The 21,057-nt window shown below is 35.5% G+C and overlaps 4 protein-coding genes across 6 annotated transcripts; 3 read left to right on the forward strand and 1 right to left on the reverse strand.

Moving 5' to 3' along the window:
* Nucleotides 1-1,758: 1,758 nt before the first annotated feature.
* Nucleotides 1,759-7,776, reverse strand: LOC106133632 (ATP-dependent helicase brm). 3 transcript variants are annotated; one of them, XM_013333432.2, is made up of 4 exons: nucleotides 7,041-7,776; nucleotides 5,960-6,148; nucleotides 5,279-5,485; nucleotides 1,759-2,341 (listed from the first exon to the last, which is right to left on the reverse strand). In XM_013333432.2, the coding sequence occupies exons 1-4, from the start codon at nucleotides 7,557-7,559 to the stop codon at nucleotides 1,820-1,822; spliced, it is 1,437 nt and encodes a 478-aa protein (XP_013188886.1). In that variant the 5' UTR covers nucleotides 7,560-7,776; the 3' UTR covers nucleotides 1,759-1,819. The 3 variants fall into 3 exon arrangements, with proteins under 3 accessions (XP_013188886.1, XP_013188885.1, XP_013188884.1); XM_013333431.2 differs by having other exon boundaries at nucleotides 7,035-7,776; XM_013333430.2 differs by having other exon boundaries at nucleotides 6,924-7,776.
* Nucleotides 7,777-8,237: 461 nt separating this feature from the next.
* Nucleotides 8,238-9,936, forward strand: LOC106133572 (probable 26S proteasome non-ATPase regulatory subunit 3). Its single transcript, XM_013333354.2, has one exon. The coding sequence runs from the start codon at nucleotides 8,361-8,363 to the stop codon at nucleotides 9,846-9,848; it is 1,488 nt and encodes a 495-aa protein (XP_013188808.1). The 5' UTR covers nucleotides 8,238-8,360; the 3' UTR covers nucleotides 9,849-9,936.
* Nucleotides 9,937-11,224: 1,288 nt separating this feature from the next.
* LOC106133554 (dynein axonemal assembly factor 6) lies at nucleotides 11,225-12,384 on the forward strand. Its single transcript, XM_013333327.2, has 3 exons — nucleotides 11,225-11,372; nucleotides 11,696-11,898; nucleotides 12,127-12,384. Exons 1-3 carry the CDS (start codon nucleotides 11,276-11,278, stop codon nucleotides 12,382-12,384), a joined length of 558 nt encoding a protein of 185 aa, XP_013188781.1. The 5' UTR covers nucleotides 11,225-11,275.
* A 2,515-nt stretch (nucleotides 12,385-14,899) lies between these two features.
* Nucleotides 14,900-20,521, forward strand: LOC106133553 (cysteine-rich venom protein TEL1-like). The gene is made up of 6 exons (XM_013333326.2): nucleotides 14,900-14,986; nucleotides 16,827-16,913; nucleotides 17,478-17,611; nucleotides 18,398-18,543; nucleotides 19,688-19,882; nucleotides 20,212-20,521. The coding sequence occupies exons 2-6, from the start codon at nucleotides 16,829-16,831 to the stop codon at nucleotides 20,441-20,443; spliced, it is 792 nt and encodes a 263-aa protein (XP_013188780.2). The 5' UTR covers nucleotides 14,900-14,986; nucleotides 16,827-16,828; the 3' UTR covers nucleotides 20,444-20,521.
* The last annotated feature ends 536 nt before the right edge of the window (nucleotides 20,522-21,057 follow it).

Here is a 21,057-nt window from a genome sequence, read left to right on the forward strand (position 1 = left end):
TACTAGTATACATAGTTTTGATTATCATATTAGTTTTAGACCTTTTTGTGACCACATTCTACTGAAACTTAATTTTAAAATTACTTTGAGTGCTAACCCGTACGAATGCTCCAGCATAAGGGTTAGCTGTGCTGTGCGAATAAATTTGAAATTAGCCTTATTGATTTGAAACCAAGAAAGACAAATCGGAATGTTATAATATAAGAGAAAAATGAAAGTGCAATTACTCTTAAACATAACAAATTAAAAATCACTGCTGTAATAAGTTAGTCCCAGAAGCGCACATAATATTAACGTCATAGGTCTGTCGCATCCGATCTATGATCAGAAATGTCAATTCTTCCGTCTACTGTACAACGCGACACCGATCTCCCGCGTACTCGGGTCATTATGTACAATTTGAGACCCGACACTTTGGTAGGGGAGCGGGGGGCTAGTTGTAACATTTTTTTGTTTCTTGGCTATAAACGCTTACTTGTTTGGTATTTAGGAAATCTAACAGTACTATTCTAATGAAAAACTATTCAACTAATGATTCCAAATAAAATTTTGATCAATCCTGTAAAGACTTCTTGTAGAAACGGCTTTAAAAAAAAACTGACGAGTGTTACAACTTACCCCGCGATAGGGGCTAGTTGTAACAGGCTTGGGGTAAATTGTAACGTTAGGAATTAAAAACTAGTTTCATATTTTATAACGATTTATTTGGCATAAAAACATAACCCACACTTCTCTAAACCTATTTGGTTCAGACTTTTAAGTTAAATTATTATTTCAACAGAAAAATATTTCAAACATGATTTCTTACTACAGCCATAATAATCTTAACTACTTCAGTAATCTGAATTTTGATTCATTTATCGTATTTAGCATTATAAATCTTCGGCATGTTATAACAAACTTAAACTGCTTAGCTTTATTCTTAATCTAATAGAAAATATTAAAAAAATTACAAAAACATGTTCTTTCTTAAGTAAGTAATCAACCTTTTGATTGACGTAGGTAAAATATGGAATCTATGGTCTTATTTTAGATGGGGAGAACATGTAAGCAAGTACTCAGCTATTTTAGCTTCTTCTTCCTCTTTAAAACCAATCTGGGTTTGACTAGCCGACTGATAAAGATTGGTTACTCTTCTTCTTTTTCACATATCTATATAGCGATACATGACATAAATTTAAACGTTTTGCAGCTTTTCGTACACTGGTTTTATTTTTCAATACTACAGCAGAAGCCAATTCGTGGCTTTGGGAAGCACCTTCAGTTTTTCTTTTGTTGTTTCTCATTCTGAAATAGATAGAACCAATGAAGTTCAACAAAAAGTATTCAAAACATGAAAATAATAACTTGTTACAACTTGCCCCGTAAAAGTGTTACAACATACCCCACGGCAAGGTTTTTTGAAATAAAATCTATTTAAAAAATTGGCGCTTACTTGAAATATAAATACAATTACTATGATCACACTAAACAAATGATAAATGTATCTGTATAAATCAACAACTGCTAAACAATTGTATGTCTAAGATAATCAATATTGTGCAAACAAAAAAAAATCCATTACCTGGCTTCATCGGAGCGCCTGCACAGCACCGCTTCCTGCGCCGTCTGGTGGGATACTGATTGCACTTTTATGATAGAATGGGTATTAAATAGGAGGTAAAGTTGGAAATCAAGAGTATATTCTTCCATTATGTAGGTAAAAAATCCATGTTACTACTTACCCCTGTTACATCTAGCCCCTCGCTCCCCTACTAATGGACAGAGGTGGCGACGGTCGCTAGCTGCGCGGCGCGGCGGGCGACGCGGCCCGCGAGCGCTACTTGTCGGCCGGCTCGGGCGGCGCGCCGAAGTCCAGCTGGTAGCCGCCCGCGCGCGTCATCTCCTCCATGCTGGGCTCCTTGCACTCGTGGCCCGCGTGCCCCGCCGCGCCGCAGTTCCAGCACGACAGCTTGGGCGGCGCGTACAGCACGGGCACGAAGCCGGGGAACTGCGGCGTGCCGTACGGCGGCGGCTCGCCGTTGGCGAAGGGCGGCGGAGGCGGGCGGTAGGCGGGCGGCGGGCCGGGGTAGTAGGGGCGCGGGTAGGGCACGAAGGGCAGCGGCGGCGGCGGCGCGCTGGGCGTGGCGCGGCGCGGTTGCGGCGCGGGCGTGCCGGGCGGCGACGACGCGGCGCTGGACCCGCTCTCGGACGAGGAGCGCGCGGGCGGACAGAAGGCGCCGGAGCGCTTCCGCACGCCGTTGAGCTTCTCCAGCGAGCGATACTGGTGCACAGCACTTAACTCGCGTAACCTCTCGTCGCCGATGTTGTGCCTCCTTTGAAGCCTGTCGACGTTTTCCATCTGTAGATTGTAAAACAAATTTGAAAACTCTTTGAATTCTTATGACTACTCCTACTCATTTGGTAACCATCACTCAAGCTGTTTTACTTAAAATTGTAGTTGCTCTGACCCATGACTCCATTCAAGTTAGGTTAGAAGGGTGTTGCACTGGTCCCAGGTTCCGGAGAGAATACAAGCAGTATAAATACAATAAGGATGAAGACATCGTTTAACACGTAGTGTACTACTGCCTTAAATGACCTGAACTAATAATGTTCATTTCCTTGCTCACAATGTTAAAGTACTACATATTTTATGCTTTTATTTATATACTTTTGATTTTTCTTTAATAATTTAAAAATTATTTTATAAAATGCATCACATATTAGCATGCATCAATTTAGAATTTTCTCGTTTTGATATTCTTTTTTTATTTTGAATATTTTATTATTATATATCCTTTTTGTTATTAAGCTACTTTTGTAAAAAAATATATATATCAAGACAGATACACTTATTTGTAGTCATAGACTTATAAATTGACTGAGACAAGGCAATAATTTATACAATGCTATGTTCTTGAAATATATGTGCAAGTGTATAAGTGTAAACACTTGTGTCCATATTATGACATATGGTTTGTAAACAGACGAATCTTGGAACAATATTCGAAACAAAAAATAAAAAAGGAAATAAAAGTTCAATAAATTAGTTATCATGTTAGTTGGATAACCAAAACCAGATAGATAAGCATGTGCTTCACCCCTAGGAAAATATTCAGGAAGACGAAAACACACAAATTAAGACGACTACATTAGCTATTGAGACTTTCATAATGCGTCGTGTAGACGATTCACTGCATTGATTCTTTTCAAAAAAAATATATGTTATTCTAGGGGACGTGTGTTAGAAAACTACTAATCTCAAAATATAATATCAATATTTTGACTCGATAGCAAAATATCACAAATGAAGATCTAAAAATAACTTCCAATGAGTAGAACATTGTAAAACCTTATGTATCAAACAATTAACTAGCGTTTGTTTTTTTGATAAAAAAGTCTATTTAAATTAACGTGACGTACCTACCTATACACGTATTGCCTACGTACCTACTATGTTACAGGAAAAGAAAAAATGAAAATATCAATGTACTTGATTCAGATCCGGCCGTACCTACTTTACATTTTGTATACTTATCAACAGTACGAATTACATTCATATTTATAACAACAAAGAGTTATTAAATTATATTTTTTTATTTGAAGTAAGTATTTGTTGTTATAGTGGCAAAGGATAGGTGCATCATATGTTAAAATTTCAGCTCTCTTCTTTTACAATATTTTTTAAACTCGAAATAAGGCATTAAGATATAAAGTTATTGTTTTCCAAGTTTTAAAAATGTTTAATGCGTATGGTTTTGTTATAGATTGGAAATAGTTGTTCCAAATTTTAAAACATCTTTGGCCACAGATCAACGGCGATTTCACTAATGTTGATGAAATACAAATTCATCTAAAATTTAATAAATAGCTACATCGAGCACAGAGTTCAATATTTTTTGAGCTGTCATCTTTTCTTCTAATAGCAATGTTTGTTTTTCCTGAAATCTACATTAACGGATTAGGATGGAACTTAAAAGATTAATTTAGCTTATCTTATATATAAAATTCTCGTGTCACAATGTTCGTTGCCGTACTCCTCCGAAACGGCTTGACCGATTCTCATGAAATTTGTGAGCATATTGAGTAGGTCTAAGAATCGGCCAACATCTATTTTTCATACCCCTTAGTGATAAGGGTTGTCCACCCTTAACATTTTTTTTAAACAAGAAATCACAATCACATGATTATTTACCTATAAGTATGGCAAAACAACGTTTGCCGGGACAGTTAGTAATGCATAATGCTGGTACTGGAAATTCCAATATGCCGTGTAATGGCCGTGCAGAGTTGTGTCGCATCCTTTCCGCTTTACTTTTACGCACAACACATTCAAACGTCTTTCATCCATCATCTGACATATTTCTTTAATCTTATCCTTCATTCCTCCTCTTACATTCATCGTCGCAAATTAAAGCAGCTTTCAGCAGGTCTCATACCGCTCCCGTCGGAAGAGAAAAGGAGAACGACACGTGATGTGATGCGTTAACAATTGCCGCCATTTCTCTATCCTTTAATTTGAAATCATGCGATATAAACCACTTAGGCAATTTCTTATTTAAAAAAACGATTTGGTTAATTTCTTTGAAATAAACATTTATATGACTAGCTGTGCCCGCGACTCCGTCCGCGTGGAATAACTATTTTGGGTATCATTGAAGTCCTCAAGGGTGAATAATTTTCCCCGTTTTTTTCATATTATCCATTATTTCTTCGCTCCTAATAGTTGAAGCATGATGGATGATATAAAGCCTTCCTCGGTAAATGGTTTATCAACACAAAAATAATTTTTCAATTTGAACCAGGAGTTCCTGAGATTAGCGCGTTCAGGCAAACAAACTCTATAATATCAGTATAGATACAGATACCTAAGATACTTTTACCGATTTTTATTTTCAATTTATAAATAAAAAGATTTCGAAGAAATCTGAATTGTCTTTCACAACTGGTGTTGTGGTCACAAGTGTTGTTGATAGATGGCGTTAAAGTCGATACTGTCAATGTGTGCTTCCGTCTCTAATTTAACTTAACTGATGTAAGTCCCTTAATGATTGCTTGCATTAACAATTAACAAAATAAAATAGGTACTGCATTGATGTCAATTTCAATAACATAAAAAAATGCTGCCTTAGGATCTACACATAATGCAAAGCCAATTTTGAAAATGAAAGTACCTATATGTTGCAACCAAGTGGTTAAAATAGATAATACAAACATATCCATTCCCAAGCGAACAACAATACACTTTTTTCAAATATTTCTATCTTTCAACAAAATAGTAAATAAAAAATCTAACCTCGGCAAGAGCTAGGGCTTCAAAGTTTCCAGCAAGGTGCATTGCTAATCCCTGGTCATGTGGTGGGACAGAAGGCGAAGAACGGTCGCGCGACTGTCGCCGGCGACTGCGAGGCGACCCGGCGCGACTGTCGCCGGGCGACACCAATGGCGAAGACGGGCCTCCAGGCACTGTAGGGTTCCCGCCGGCCACCGGGTAACTTAATACCTGGAAAAACGACAATAATATTTGTTAATGCGAATTTTATCTATCTATTTATGAATATAAATTTTCATTTTCATTTTCATTTTTCAAAAAAAATGTGAAATTTCTGTAGAGAGTGCAACACGCAGAGAGACTCTTCATTAAAAAAGTGTTTACCATGAACAGCTAGACAATTTTTTTTCATTCGGTCGCTAATCTTTACTAATATTATAAAGCTGAAGAGTTTGTTTGAACGCGCTAATCTCAGAAACTACTGGTTTTAGATTGAAAAATTATTTTTGTGTTGTATAGACTATTTATGGGGAAGGCTTTAGGCTATATAACATCACTCTGCAACTATTAGGAGCGAAGAAATAATGGAAAATGTGAAAAAAACGGGGAAAATTATTCATCCTTGAGGGCTTCAATGATGCCCATAATAACTATTCCACGTGGACGAAGTCGCGGGCACAGCTAGTGCCTCAATATTATACTTGCCTCTAAAGGTTGTGGGACAATAATATTCCCTGCCCACGCATGTTGTCCCATGTATTCTCCCATATTGTACTGAGGCATAGGCAGACCAGGTGGGGGATGTTGGACTTCCCCAAGCATGGGCACAACACCTCCCGCACCAGTTAACACTGGAGGGGAATGCAATTCAGGGACTGAATCTGTACTTGGAGGCTGAAATGTTACATAAAACCATCAATATCCTATTTTTAAAAACTATAAAGCAATATGATATAGATGACAATTTGAACAACAACATGATGAAACAGAATGCCACAGTCCATGTGTGAGGCTTTCATATTAGAAGCGCAGTCAAATGAAAATGATGTCCAAAATGTTTCCTCCTTACCCAACTTCATTTGTAAAAGGTGGTTCTTGATTCTATGAAACCTAAATTTTAATTGCGGCTTTTATATTATGACCTGAAGTAAATTTATGTATAAAGTTAATCAAAATTTTGATGATGGCAGTGACCATCAGTGTTAAAATTGATAAATATTGTTAAGAGCATCAATAATTTTCATATATTTTCTCAGTACTCCATTTCTTTTTGTAACACTTAATCTCTCAAATGAAATGAAATTAATTTGTTAATATGTATTGTCAAATAATATTATGTTGTGCAGTCACCCACAATAGGTTACCTAGTATTATGAGTGTGGATAAAAAATAAAAAATGTATCCCAGCACCAAATTCTGGGGTCTGCTAGTTTAATTATTTTATCCTGGTTTTTGCATAGGTGTCTACTGTAAGTATAATAAAAAGTAATACACCTACATTGTTTTTTTTTTTTTGCTTAACTAATAAGATTGTGATTTGTATGTTCCAAATATAAATAATCTTATAAGACTTTGTCACAAAGACTTAAAAAAAAATATGATTTCAAGACAGTGCAGAAGTTTTAAACTAATAGTGAACAACAATGAAAATAATGAGAATGAAACTGACCTGCACCCCAGGGGGTTTGACAAACATGATACCTGGCGGAGGCCCCAAGCCCGACAAGCTAGGTGGTGGGACAGACATATTGGGGGTGACACTAGGCTGGGTATGACATACACTCACTGGTACAACATTCATATGTTCAGGTTGCTCTTGAAATTGTATTCTCTGGTCTTCTAATTTCAATTTCTCTAATATTTCACCAAAATGTGACTTTTGATCAAAGGTGAAGGCTGGATGATGCAATGCCATTGTGTATAGAAGAAGAATTTCCTCCAAAAGATCGCCGTAAAGACCTTTCAAGAGACCACTGTGCTCCAAACTAACCATGGCGTTGTACAACGTTGTGGCGCACGCAAAATTACACGAGCGCAACAAAGACACATATAAAGCCATTTTTCGTCGCGTTCTAGGATCTGTGTTTGCACCTCCTATGTCAGCTGCCAGATCTGTGGGGTTGTTGGCTCTGAGTTCGGCACCACGCAACTCCTGAAAGTCCCGCTTACCGAGCTCCTCTAGGTATGTGCCAATAAAGCGCAATTCGAATGGTAAGCACATATTTAACAATGTACACATTGCGTCTATGCGTTTATAGCTTTCCAATTCTTTAAACCATGATACCACGTCCTCTTTGCAAACCATTTCCAGAACACATTGAAATTTTATGTAAAGAATCAACCGGTCCCCTGCAGCCGTAGCGCTCCCGAAACTTATGATGTTTGGCACAAACGTTTTTTGTGAAATTTTATTAGTCGTAATCCAAAAATATTGGACTGTAACATTAGTGATTTTAGGCTTTTATCAATTTCCCAAGTACAAGTATTTGGTTAAGCAACTAAAGGCACAGGCAATGCTAGTATTTTTGTCTTGTTTTTAGTCTATGGTATTAGTATAGCGAAGGAATAACCTTTATACAGCTTTAAATGTTTATTATATTTTCTCTGTTGAAAAACCTATATACATAGAACGGAAAAAGCACATAACTACATATAATTTAACATGCGTAATTTTATTAGTTTTAAAATGAGTCCAAATCTGTTCGATGGTTATACTGTGAGTAGACGGTTTTGTCTAATTTTTTGATTATAAGTACGTTCTGAATACATTATGATTTTTTATTTAAATGTAAATTTGGTGATTATTTACTTATTTTATTTTGCTATTATTAACAAACATAAAGTACCTATATAACATATATATTTTATATTTATGAATTAGTCCATATAGCAAAGAATATGATAAAAATAAGTAATTTATCTAAATATTTTTTAATGAATGCCTACTAAGTTAATGTTCGGAACGCATTCAGTTACTCTGCAATTTTTTGACAAGTGAAAAGTGACATTTCATCTTTTCATTAATTCCAATCTAATTTGGTTATTCCCAAGTTTGTTTGATTGTGTGTAATCTATTAACTAAAAACGGATCTTAGTTTTGGCTAATATGGCACCAGTAGATCAAGACGTTGAAATGAAAAGTGTTGAAAGTCCAGCTGCCGCCAGTGACATGGAAACAGGCGAGGTGAAGAAGGACGCCGATGTACTTAGTGTGCAGGATTTGAGGGAGCATGTTAGACAAATTGACAAAGCAGTGTCTTCCAAAGAACCCCGATTTGCAATGAGAGTGTTAAGATCTATTCCCAGTACACGAAGGAAACTAAACGGTAACGTGTTGCGAGCCATTATAAATCAATTGTATCCATCAAACTCTGACAAAGAAGGTTTGCTCGCCTTTGTTGAAAGCCCCTTGCCTGGAGCTGTAGAGATCGAACCTCCACGTTCTAGAAGTGCTCCTAAGACGCCTGCTCCTGAAGTTGATGTTTATATTCATCTATTAGTGTTGCTACGTCTCCTAGACACTAACAAGCTAGAACAAGCATCTGAATGCTCCCAGCAATTGATGAACAAAGTCACCGCCCAAAACAGGAGGACATTAGATTTGATAGCAGCCAAGTGTTACTTTTATCACTCACGAGTATTTGAACTCACCAACAAGTTAGATCTTATCAGGGGTTTGCTGCATGCTCGTTTGCGTACTTCTACACTTCGGAATGATTATGAAGGACAAGCAGTCCTAATCAACTGTCTATTACGTAACTATTTACATTACTCTCTCTATGATCAAGCAGATAAATTAGTAAGCAAGTCTGTTTTTCCTGAAAATGCAAGTAACAATGAGTGGGCAAGATTTTTATATTACTTAGGCAGGATAAAGGCAGCTCGTTTGGAATACAGTGATGCCCACAAGCATTTAGTGCAGGCACTAAGGAAGGCACCTCAAACTGCTGCTGTTGGTTTCCGTCAGACTGTGCAAAAATTGGCCATTGTTGTGGAGTTACTGCTGGGAGATATTCCTGAGCGAGTTATATTCCGTCAAGCACCTTTAAGGAAAGCATTGGCTCCATATTTCCAACTTACTCAAGCTGTGAGATTGGGCAATTTGCAAAGGTTTGGTGAAGTACTGGAGTATTATGGCCCTCAGTTTCGCAATGATCATACTTTTACTCTGATTCTTCGACTCAGACAAAATGTCATCAAAACAGCTATTCGTTCTATTGGCCTTTCTTACTCACGAATTTCACCAAAGGATATTGCTAGAAAGCTTGGTTTAGATTCTGCTGAAGATGCAGAATTCATTGTGGCTAAAGCAATTAGAGATGGTGTTATTGAAGCAACTCTTGACCCTGAAAAGGGTTACATGAGTAACAAGGAGAGCTCTGACATTTACTGCACTCGTGAACCTCAGCTGGCATTCCATCAGCGTATATCTTTCTGTTTGGACCTTCATAATCAGAGTGTGAAAGCCATGAGATATCCACCTAAGTCATATGGCAAGGAACTGGAAAGTGCAGAAGAGCGCCGTGAGAGGGAACAGCAAGATTTGGAACTGGCGAAGGAAATGGCTGAAGAAGATGATGATGGGTTCCCATAAACATTTAAATGCTTGTTTTAACTAGATTTTCGTGTATTACTATTTGAAAATACATTATAATACTAAAATAAATGTACTAATTGCAATATTTATTTTTTCTCTTCATTTATTAATAAGTAATTAATAATTCAAACGAACATAACACAGGACTGGTTAGTTCGGTGGTTAGTTGTAACTAGTCGAACCTATATTAAATAATAAAGGATAGGAGCAATCCTACTAATATTATAAATGCGAAAGTTTGTGAGGATGTGATGTGACGCAAAAACTACTGAACCGATTACGATGATAGTTGGTATGTAGGTAGCTGAAGACCCAGAATAACATATAGGCTTTTTATCCCGGAGTTCCCGCGGGATTGATTACGTACGAAGTCGCGGGCAGCCTCTAGTATTCAATAAATTAATATTATATACTTATACTAGCTTTCTCGAAAATGAAACATTTGCATATGGCCTCTGTGGCGCTGCGGTAGTACGCTTTTCTGTGACACCGGAGGTCCAATAACCCACTTCAAAAAGGACGATATCGATTGAGGCAGTTCTCTTTTTTTACAAAAGTTATATGGGGATTCTGACGTCGACCAAGCACCGCTCGGTCACTCAGGGGCATATTATCCTACCAAATCCTCGTGCCTGAAAACAAATTATGAAATGTAAATGTATCATTATATAAATAGGTTGAACAACTTTTGTTAAGAGTCTTTTCCAGAATTCAGATGATTTTGCTGGTATATACTTAATGATTCTGCATCAGGTGTTCCAGATCTTCGATCTTTAAACGCAAACAGAAAATGCTCATCAGGTTGAACAACTTTTGGTAAGATGTCTTTTCGATATTTCCTATAGTTTAGCTGAGTTGTTATGGTTCGCCATCAGCTGTTTTAGATTCAAAATAAATTATATCCTATATGTTGGCCAGGCATAAGAGCTATACAACAATAAAAAGTTTATTTCAAATCCGTTCAGTAGTTGCTGAATCTGAAGAGTTTGTTTGTGTGTGTGTTTGAACGCGCTAATCTCAGGAACTACTGGTCCGAATTGAAAAATTCTTTTTGCGTCGAATAGACCATTTATCGAGGAAGCCTTTAGGCTATTATAACATTACGCTGCAATAATATTGAGCAAAGAAATAATGGAAAATGTGAAAAAAACGGGCAGAATTATTCCAGCATCCTTGAGGGCTTTAATGATGCTCATAATAACTATTCCACGCCGACGAAGTCGCGGGCACATAATCGGGATATAATCTATCAACACCACACTTACCTTTTTCGATTCTGCTGTACGATTTTGTGTATCTACTCGATTACAAAATAATTGGTAATACATTCTCTTTGAAGTTTCTATGGCAACAAAATAAACGCGTCCGCTATTTGTTCGATTGGCTCCGGTAATATTAACATAAATAAAAATATTGACTTCAATATGGTAGAATTTACGCCTTGTGCTATTGAGAAATTAGCAGAATTACTGCGACCCCCTGAACCGGAAGTGCTTCAAGGGGACGACTTAACTCCATCAGGTATAGTACATATTCTCCAAAGTACTCTGGTCACATCTTTAGCAATCATGTTCAGTAGGTATGTTTAACCTGAATTTATTGAAACTAATATCTCTTTCATCTTTATGGTAACTTTATGGTATCAATTTAGTATAATTATATGAGTTTAGTGTTTAAAAGACTCCCGTTTGAAATCTGCATTAGCTGTTGCACTAAGTGTAAGGAAGTAACTAAATGGGGGGTGAAAGTTGGTATGAAAATCAATAATGCTACCATTGCGAAGGGCAGGGCAGGTCGCTAGTAATTCATATATCTAATAACCTTAATTTCTTTTGCAAAATTAGCTTACGATATATCGTCGACAAGGGACAAAATTCCGTTGTCTGATGTAAATAAAACCCCTAAAAACATAGAGGAGTTTGAGGAGCAGGAGGCTGCCGAAGCCGAAGCTTTGGGTCAAGTAGGTGCTGGTCTTAGTGGGCGGAAGGTTCCGGAGTATACTATGAATTATCAACAGGCGGTTACAGCGGAAGACGTTTTCCTCCAGGTAAGGGTGCTTGATATCAGCCTTACTTAAGTACTTATTTCTTACCTAGTAACTGTATGGCTTAGAAAGAACACCTAGATTTTGTTTGTTGACAAACAACTTCTTTAAAGAAATACATAAAATAATTACACCTCTTACGTGTTAGACAGAGCCGACAGCCTTGAAAAAACAAGGCCATGTTCATCTGTTCCAAAAATATTGTACTTACTTATATTATACTTATTTCAGATTGGTCCAAAGACCCCTGGGTCTGCAAGTTGTGAGAATCTCATAGTGCGCATCAAAATGCCGGGTGATAAAAAAGAAAATGTGGACCTGTCTGTGGACACTGCAAGTGTCTCTGTGGACTCTTCACAGTATTGTCTGAAGCTGCCGCTTCCACATGCTATAAATCCTGATCATTCTAAAGCCAATTGGGACGCAACGGAAGAAACATTAGTGCTAACTTTGAAGCTAGATAGAGAGTTTGATTTTGTTAATTTTTAAATACGAATATACGAGTAGGTACAATTTTATTTCTTTCAATTGTTTTGTTTTACAAAGGACTTTATTCATTCATAGGTAACATCGTAGATCTGGCTTTGCTAAAGAACAATAGGTAGCTATGAAAGTTATCGGAAGTTCGTGTCTTTTGTATGTATGTACGTCGATAAATATTGGTTTAATACATTGAAAAGGTTTTTTTATGTTCAGAAGAGCAAGCAGCCAGGACTGCTGGCTAAATAGCCCTATCTATATACGAATCTGCAAATATAAGAGAACCGACTTAAACAAATGTCTTGCTGCAGAGAGGAAGGGTAACCTACTCTGTTGCAAACCACATGGCCTTTTGCAAGCCAATGGTGAATTATGAGGTAATTTTATTTCTGTGAGTTGTATCTTAACTTATGTTGTTTGTTGTTGTAGATGACTCTTAACTATAAATTTCATAGGAATCTCCTAATCTGCTATTAAAATCGGTACCTACTAGTACGTAGGTACTGTAACGTGCTTTTATACCTAGGTATAGTACGTCCAGAATACTTAGTTCAGGTGAACGAGCAGCGCCGGTGGAGGCGATTTCTTGCTGTTTTGAAAAATTCTTCTGTAGCAAGACCAACCGGGAGATAGTGGTTTCCTTCTGCGAAACGTCATCTCTCAGAAGAAAACTGACGTGAGGGCGTGGGAGAAAGAAAACCGGACTCATGCAACCAGGTGGTATGACAAGTCCGCAATACCAGGATGGAAAGGACAGCCAGAAAGCGACTGAGGAAACGTTTATGTACGACATAAACATTTCCCTCCCAATAAAAAGATATTGTACGTACCTACTCTAAATATGGTGCGTAGTGTGCGTATATTTTTCTCCGTGACCTGCCGTACCTATCAATGTCAATTTTAATTGGAGTATTTAAGCGTGAGAGAAACAATCTATGAAGATTGATACAGACCGTGAATTATGAAATTGTGTAACTTATAATAATTATCTAATATTAATTCGTTAGTAAGCTGTACTATACGTCCGTTAATGTATCTATATTAATAACCATGAAATATTGATTACAAGCGGCCATGTAAGAATTTTCATGATCGGTTTATCTCTTTATATAATTTTTAACCCTTCACAAAAAGCACATTTAACATAGAAAAATAAGGCATAGAAACCGGTAGTACTTAACCTATATTATTTAATAAACAATTTGTGTCATCAAAGTAAAAACACTAATCAACTGGTTTGCAAAACAGAAAGCTAAAAAGATAAACATAAAACACTAGCGATAAAAAACATAAAGCTATAAAATAAAATAATAAAAAATAACCTATATTATTATTCAGATTTTAGCTTTTATTTCTCATATATTAGGTAGATGATTAGGTTGTTGATATAAATTAATGATTGCAGTTTATTACCTACCATGCTTTTCTTTCGGTATATGGCACATCTCGTAAAAGGTCAGAAGAATACCTACAAGAGTCATTATGGTATCAAATTATGATTGTGGCTCGAGTTTTGTTAGAGATCCGTTGTTATATTCTACGAACGTTTGCATCAGTCATTATAATTTTTACTTACAGTAAGTACTTGATACCTACAGTCACACAGAGTCAGAAAATCAACAATAATTTAATTTGCAACTAATACATAACCGCGAATGAGTAAAAAAATTTTTCCTTTTTTTTCTAAAAAGCTTAGTTGTGAGCATACGTTATTCGTTGTAAGTATTATGCATTAGACAAATGTGGCAACTGCCAAGCATATATATTGTTGTTATTTTACATAATTTTAATGTCGTTTAGTATACTTTTTTAAAGAGCAGCAGCAGACATACTAAATATTTATAAACTGCAAAAAAAAACGTAAGATTCTCTAAAAAAAAAGTAGGTGAATGTAATAGTATAAATGTCTGTGAAACAATTATAAGTTGGTGGACCCAGCGCACCTACCAAGAGCCAACGTATGATCATCAGACCCACCACCGTACGCCTCATCTCGATATAAAATAAGTACCTACAAGTCTTAAATTTATATAACAGAAGATCTAAAATCTAATGTGCCTGAGAAAGAGATCTTGCTCGGTGGTTCAATGGTAAAATGCGCGGTTTCAAAATCTATCGCAAACTCGTATCAATTACTCTTTCTTAGTTTGATTGCTAATTGATGCTCTGAAAAGTGAAATCATTGCGAGGAAACCTAAGGCTTGTGGATGTATACCTAACCATAATCCAATTTGGGTTGGGTTGCCCTGTAAAGATTGACCACAAGCGTAGCTCTGTATTAACACGGAGTTCTTAAACCTTGTACCTACCTGAATTATAGCGGGAATCATACGGAACGCCAAATGTTTTGAGATCACAACTAACCTTAGAATCAATTTTTTATGTATATAAATGGTATTTACCAAGGATCAATTTACTCCGAATGGCACTGCGCGGCCAGTTGCCGTAATTATTGCGAACTCGACACTCGGGAGATGAAGTCGTGATCAAATTTATAATCCTATTATTTTTTATTTTCGAGAACGAATGACGATGCCTTCAACATAAAACGTTAAATTTAACGTAAACAACGAGTGTTTTTGTAGTTTGAGAAAATTATTGCAACTTTCGGGTAAGTATTTTCATTCTTATCTAAAAAAGGGTACCTAAACTTTTTATTTTATTATTACCTCAATAAAAAGTGCATTTATTATTATTACCTAAATAAAATGCCCTTTTAAGGTACGATGTTGAACGTAGGTACCATGTTTGCCTCCTTAAAATCAATTATACTTACCTAATATTAAATGTATAAGTGTAACTATAACACTAACTATACCTACTGAAACAATTTTTAATTAGGTAGGTATATGAAATTCGATACAAATGTAGATAGACTTACAAAAAATCAAATCTTACGCTTTATTGTAACAAAAGTATCTAGGTACCTAATACTGAAAAAGTGAAATGAATTATGAAAAACCCTTACTGTGGCCAATAGTCCAACTGAACAAAGTTTTTTGTTTGCTGAGGGGGTATCTTCCAATATGAACACACAAACTTACGATCAGTTTTTCTTAATTAAGTTTTATTTTTTTATAAAGTAAGTTGGTAGATAAGCGTACAAGTAGATTTACAACAGACGCCTTTATTTCTAGGTTTTCAATCTTGTACTTAACATTTATTGCAAAACCTAAGTGCTGTTTCGGGTCCCCATTATCTTTAAATTACAAATAGCATAAACTTCGCAAACAGTGTAATATTTGTGCTACATCTGCATACTTACATTCTATAACACATCTTTGTACCTCTTACGGGGAAGACAAAGCCACGTTAATAATTGAATAGATTCGAAATTACTAGTGCTGGTTAAAACCTATTGATTTGTTCAATATCTAACTAAATGTTACAATAAATATCTAAGGTTAGGTATTTTCGTTTCAGCACTGCATTTTAAATAGCTCACATGATTATTAGTTACGGTTCTGGACAATATTATTTACCAAAGCAATCACTACTCAGCCATTACAACGTGAATGTTTTAATTTAGTCATAGTCATGCTTAATAATATTCAAATAACGTGACTTGCATAAGTTCAATGAAAAGAGACTAGCAGGAAAACACTCTCTTCTTCTTTTTCACTAAGCTTCGTGACTCGATTTCCATCCAAGACGACTGATGAGCTGACAACCTGTCACTAATTAAATCTGATCATTAAGCTCTATCATTAAGCCAAACAGTCGTTGGCTCTGTCTACCTCACAACGTGTATATATATGTACCTGACTGACGTGATTATATATATGTACCTATGTAGATGAAAAAACAAATATATAGATATGTATTTCTTATGATAGAGCTTAAAATAGTGACAGGATGTATATGTATATATATATATTATACATATATGTATATATATATTATACATATATATATATATATATATATATAATATATATATATATATATGTATAATATATATATAATATATATGTATACAGGCGCATATATATATATGCGTCTGTTGTTTCACGCTTTATTAGGGCACCGCTGCCTTCAAAAACCGACTAAGTACTTACGTATAATATTTTACTCAGTAGGTACTTTATGCAATCCGATATCGCACGACATTGATTCCGAGTGTCCATATATGAAATCAAATCGCCCGGTCACTCACTTGCAAGGCAATGATTGTCCATTAATTATCCATTATTTTCATTTGACCATTTGTGAATGACCTTCTCAAAAATATTGGTCACAACTTTTAATCGGACAAGCGATTATTTATTTAACATTAGCAAAAAATATACAAGCCTAAAAATATCTATCTTAATACATACTAACGAGTTAACTGCTGGAAGTTATTTGATAAATTATAAAAATACCGCCCAAGAAATTGGAAAAGGGACAAATTAAGACGATGATAATGTTTCGGTAAATAGTTACATATGAGTTAACAATTTTTGTTGCAGAAATGCGACTTCGAGGACTATGGTTTCATAGCATAATAATATTAAACGCTGTAGTAGTGCTAAGAAGTATAACTATTCGAGACAGGCGTGAGTAATCGCAATTTTGTTTTTTAATAATTAATGTTATTTTATATTATTTAATTTTTATGTAAAAATATTATTTTCGAGAAATAATTTTTTCTAGTACCTAAACAAACTATTTTTCATTGATTTTTGTGCCATGTGTTTCCCGGCACCAACTGAAAAGAGAATAGAACTACTCCATCTCCTACCCATGGATGTCGTAAAAGGCGACTAAGGGATCGGCTTACAAACTTGGGATTCTTCTTTTAGGCGATGGGCTAGCAACCTGTCCTATTTGAATCTCAATTCTAACATTAAGCCAAACAGCTTTACGTCGCCTTTCAGTCTTTTCAAGACTGTTGGCTCTGTCTACCCCGCAAGGGATATTGACGTGATGATATGTATGTATGTATTTAAAAAAATTGCTGCTGATGTGTACACTTAAGTACCTACATTATTTTGTGGGCTTTTATATTGTCAACTTTTTATTCTTTACAGCGTAGAGACAGAGCCAATTTTTTTTAAGCATCACGCAACATTCGTTTGTTGTGCACGGATTTTGATATAATATTTAAATCTTTTTTCCAGAACTCTTTCCACATACTAAAATACCCAACGATGCCTTGAATCCACGAAGAGCAATCGTGAGAAGGAAGATAGTTCTTTATCATAATTTTTTCCGCACTAAAGTACGTCCTAGTGCGTCTAATATGTTATTAATGGTGAGAATTTAAGATTTAGATGTTAATTTCAAAATATGTTTACCATGAAGGTACCTATGATGTTTCTAAAAACATCATCTTTTTTTTTTAAATTAAATATTCAGACTCATTTAAGTACTATATCATATATACCTATTACCTACAAGAATTTCAATGTTTAAATAAATGTTTAAAATTTTATGTCGATGTCAAAGATTTTAATAAGAATACTATACAATTTCTTTTGAATGAGCTGTATCTTCAACCGCCGAAGATAAATTTGCTTTACAGGTCAAATTTACGAAAATAAATATTCAACACAACACTTTCTTTATCATTGTTTTTATACTTAGCTATAGGTTATATATCTCATAAACTCCAAACACACGTACGTGTTCCTTTAAAATTTTCGCAGCAAAGTCGTTCTCAAGCGATATCAATCCACAATTATGTTTATTGTACTAAATAAGTTATTAACGTCATATGAATTCAGTATATAATAAAACTAACCTTTAACAAATCTATAGGTACTACCACTTGTTTGTTTGTTTGAACGCGCTAATCTCAGGAACTACTAGTTCGAATTGAAAAATTCTTTTTGTGTTGAATAGTCTAGCAACCTGTCGGTAAGTATTTGAAACTCAATTAAGTATATCATTGAGCCAAACAGTTGAATGTGGCCTATCGGTATTTCCAAGACTATTGGCTTTGTCTGCTCCGAAAGGAATATAGACGTGATTATATGTATGTGTGTAAGTGAATAAAACTATAATAAACTTTAAAAATATTTCCTACAATATTTTTCAGTCATGGCACCCAGTAGCAGCACGTCTCGCCCAGAAATACGCGGATAAGTGCATATTTCTCAAACACAATGATCCGAGCGAAAACGCAGTGCCTAATCTCGGAAACTGTGGACAGAACCTCTTTGTCTCTTTGCAGAAGACTCCATGGTAAGGATTTTCCAGTTAGATTCATCTATAAAACTGTAAAAATCCGATTCTATTCGAAGGCAGAATGCATACAGAGAGACAAAGAGAGACAAACAAATATTCTGAATAGTTTTGCCTGCTTATGACTCTCATGATTGACTTTATCTTCTCTTGTCTTATATTCCTATTAAGTACCTCTCACTATTTGGATATCTATAATATCATTAAGCCATATGGCTGAACGTGGTATTTCAGTCTTATCAAGACAGTTGGCTCTGTCTACCCCGCAACGGATATAGCCGAGATTATATGTAATATATTTAAACTCCAGTGTCAATATAATTATACCTATTTATAGATATTGCTCGCAAATGTATAAACACTGTTGCTTGTTTAGTCCACTTTTTGCTACATTAGCCGTTCTTTTTTATTTCCTTCTTTATACAGATGGTACAAATACTATCACGTCACGATTAACTCGTGTGGATAATAGTAAATTCGTGAACACATAATCACAGATTACACGGCAAATATAGCCGAGTAGAGCTTGCCCTTTAAAAATCAACGGCATGTATTCTTCCGCGGGTTAATTGGAGGTATTAAAGTGTCGGATTTGAAGTGAAAATTAATCGACTTGTGCGTGTTCAGGATAAACAACAATGGTAATTTAATAACGACGTTTTTACTCACGACTAACGTTATCTGACAAAGCTCGCTAAATATTTTTTTTTCAAGGTTAAGTCTGCAATTTATTTTTCTCATTAAATTTAACATTCTATCTGTATATCGAGATAGAAACTTAGGTTTGTTGTTGCATTAGGGACAAGACAACATTATTTTTTTAAAGTCTATTTAGGATACTAAGATCAAACGTGTCCTTATTATTTATAGTTATCTATACTAATATTATAAAGCTGTAGAGTTTGTTTGTTTGAACGCGCTATCTCAGGAACTACTGGTTCGAATTGGAAAATTATTTTTGTGTTGAATAGACCATTTATCGAGGAAGGCTTTAGGTTATATAATATCACGCTACAACTATAAGGTCGCTCCTTATTATAGAAATGATGGAAAAAAACGGATAAAATTATTCATCCTTGCCCAATTTAACTATTCCACGCGGACGAAGTCGCAGGCACAGCTAGTAACTTATATTTCATTTCAGGTTCTTCGCACTGAAAAATTGGTTCCTTGAATATAAGAAGTTCAAGTATGGATATCCTATCAGAGATCTACATGCTGTGGGGCACTACACGCAGATGGCTTGGGCTACTAGCCACAAAGTGGGCTGTGGAGTAGCCCATTGCTCGGGCGGGCCCTGGGGGTCCTTCTATAATTATGTCTGCCATTATTGTCCTGCGTAAGTGTTTCATAATCCGTTCTTGCTGAATTGTCCATATACCAATAGATACCTACCAGTTCTTTGACATCAAAAGGGATTAAAATGATCTCAATGTTAATTAAAGTTTACACTGGCCCGTGCAAAAACGTCTGTTATTTTCCGTTCCCACAGGATCTTCAGAAAATATTTTTACGACTTGTATTTCGGCTGCGTATTACTATGCTTTGACTAGCAATGTCTAAAGATACTATTATGAACTTGGCAAATTAGTATACTATCAACATTTTTGAAGAAGGCATTTCAAAAATGATTCTTCAGAAATGATGACAGTTTTTTTTCTTTTTCAGTGGAAACTTTGAGACCATAACACAATATCCTTACAAAATTGGCTTACCCTGTGGCGATTGCCCAAATAACTGCATCGGAGGCAAGCTTTGCACTAATTGGTGTCTCCAAAAAGACCTATTTTCCAACTGCGATGAACTCGTGACGTATCCGGACACCTGCAAACAAGGAGTGTGCAATGCGACCTGTTCGTGTACTGGAAAAATACATAAAAACTATCCATGGAAAAAGTGAAAATAAAATTATGCGGTTATTGTTACTGCCAGTTTTAAGACTTATTTAATTAGGATACTGTTAAAAATTATGTTAAATGTATCAATACAAAACTATTAACTTTTGACTCAATAATTGATGTGATGAAATAGAAAGTAAATCATTATAATATAAACATGGGCATTATAGACAAACTTTTATCGTCCGTCCATGATAATAGGTATATAGGTAGTTTTACTTCTATTCATTGTGCGAACACTAGTGTAGAGATGTGAACACATGCAAGAAAACACCATACATCCTGTTTCTCGTTATGCTGGTCCCTAAGGAATCCTAGCTCCTGATCTGTCAATGGAAATAAAACATTTTATTGCTCAGAACTATTTTAATGGCTATGTAGCAGCAATGTGTCAAGTTTTTGCTATAGGAAGTAATGGTGTGCTAACTTATAAAGAATAGTTCTCAAGATAAACCTGACTTCATCTTGATTCGCGTGCTTATTACGTTTTTTTATTGTGTTTATAAGCTTTGGTGTAAGAATTACTTACAAAGGTTTGTTTGTATATTATTCTAGTACCAAATATTATAAGTATATAGAAAGTTCAAATTAAAATGTAATGTTTTAATATTAATTG

The sequence above is a fragment of the Amyelois transitella genome, chromosome 2 (genome assembly GCF_032362555.1).
Source record: "Amyelois transitella isolate CPQ chromosome 2, ilAmyTran1.1, whole genome shotgun sequence".
NCBI classification, from domain to species: Eukaryota; Metazoa; Arthropoda; class Insecta; order Lepidoptera; family Pyralidae; genus Amyelois; species Amyelois transitella.

Coding starts and splice junctions, on each gene's coding strand:
- LOC106133632 (XM_013333430.2), bottom strand. CDS start 7,559: ATGGTTTGCAAAGAGGACGTGGTATCATGGTTTAAAGAATTGGAAAGC. Junction 5,486..5,959: donor TTGTCCCACAACCTTTAGAG/GCAAGTATAATA, acceptor TCGTTTTTCCAG/GTATTAAGTTACCCGGTGGC. Junction 2,342..5,278: donor AAGCCCTAGCTCTTGCCGAG/GTTAGATTTTTT, acceptor TACAATCTACAG/ATGGAAAACGTCGACAGGCT.
- LOC106133572 (XM_013333354.2), top strand. CDS start 8,361: ATGGCACCAGTAGATCAAGACGTTGAAATGAAAAGTGTTGAAAGTCCA.
- LOC106133554 (XM_013333327.2), top strand. CDS start 11,276: ATGGTAGAATTTACGCCTTGTGCTATTGAGAAATTAGCAGAATTACTG. Junction 11,373..11,695: donor GGACGACTTAACTCCATCAG/GTATAGTACATA, acceptor TTGCAAAATTAG/CTTACGATATATCGTCGACA. Junction 11,899..12,126: donor CGGAAGACGTTTTCCTCCAG/GTAAGGGTGCTT, acceptor TACTTATTTCAG/ATTGGTCCAAAGACCCCTGG.
- LOC106133553 (XM_013333326.2), top strand. CDS start 16,829: ATGCGACTTCGAGGACTATGGTTTCATAGCATAATAATATTAAACGCT. Junction 17,612..18,397: donor CGTCTAATATGTTATTAATG/GTGAGAATTTAA, acceptor AATATTTTTCAG/TCATGGCACCCAGTAGCAGC. Junction 19,883..20,211: donor GTCTGCCATTATTGTCCTGC/GTAAGTGTTTCA, acceptor TTTCTTTTTCAG/TGGAAACTTTGAGACCATAA.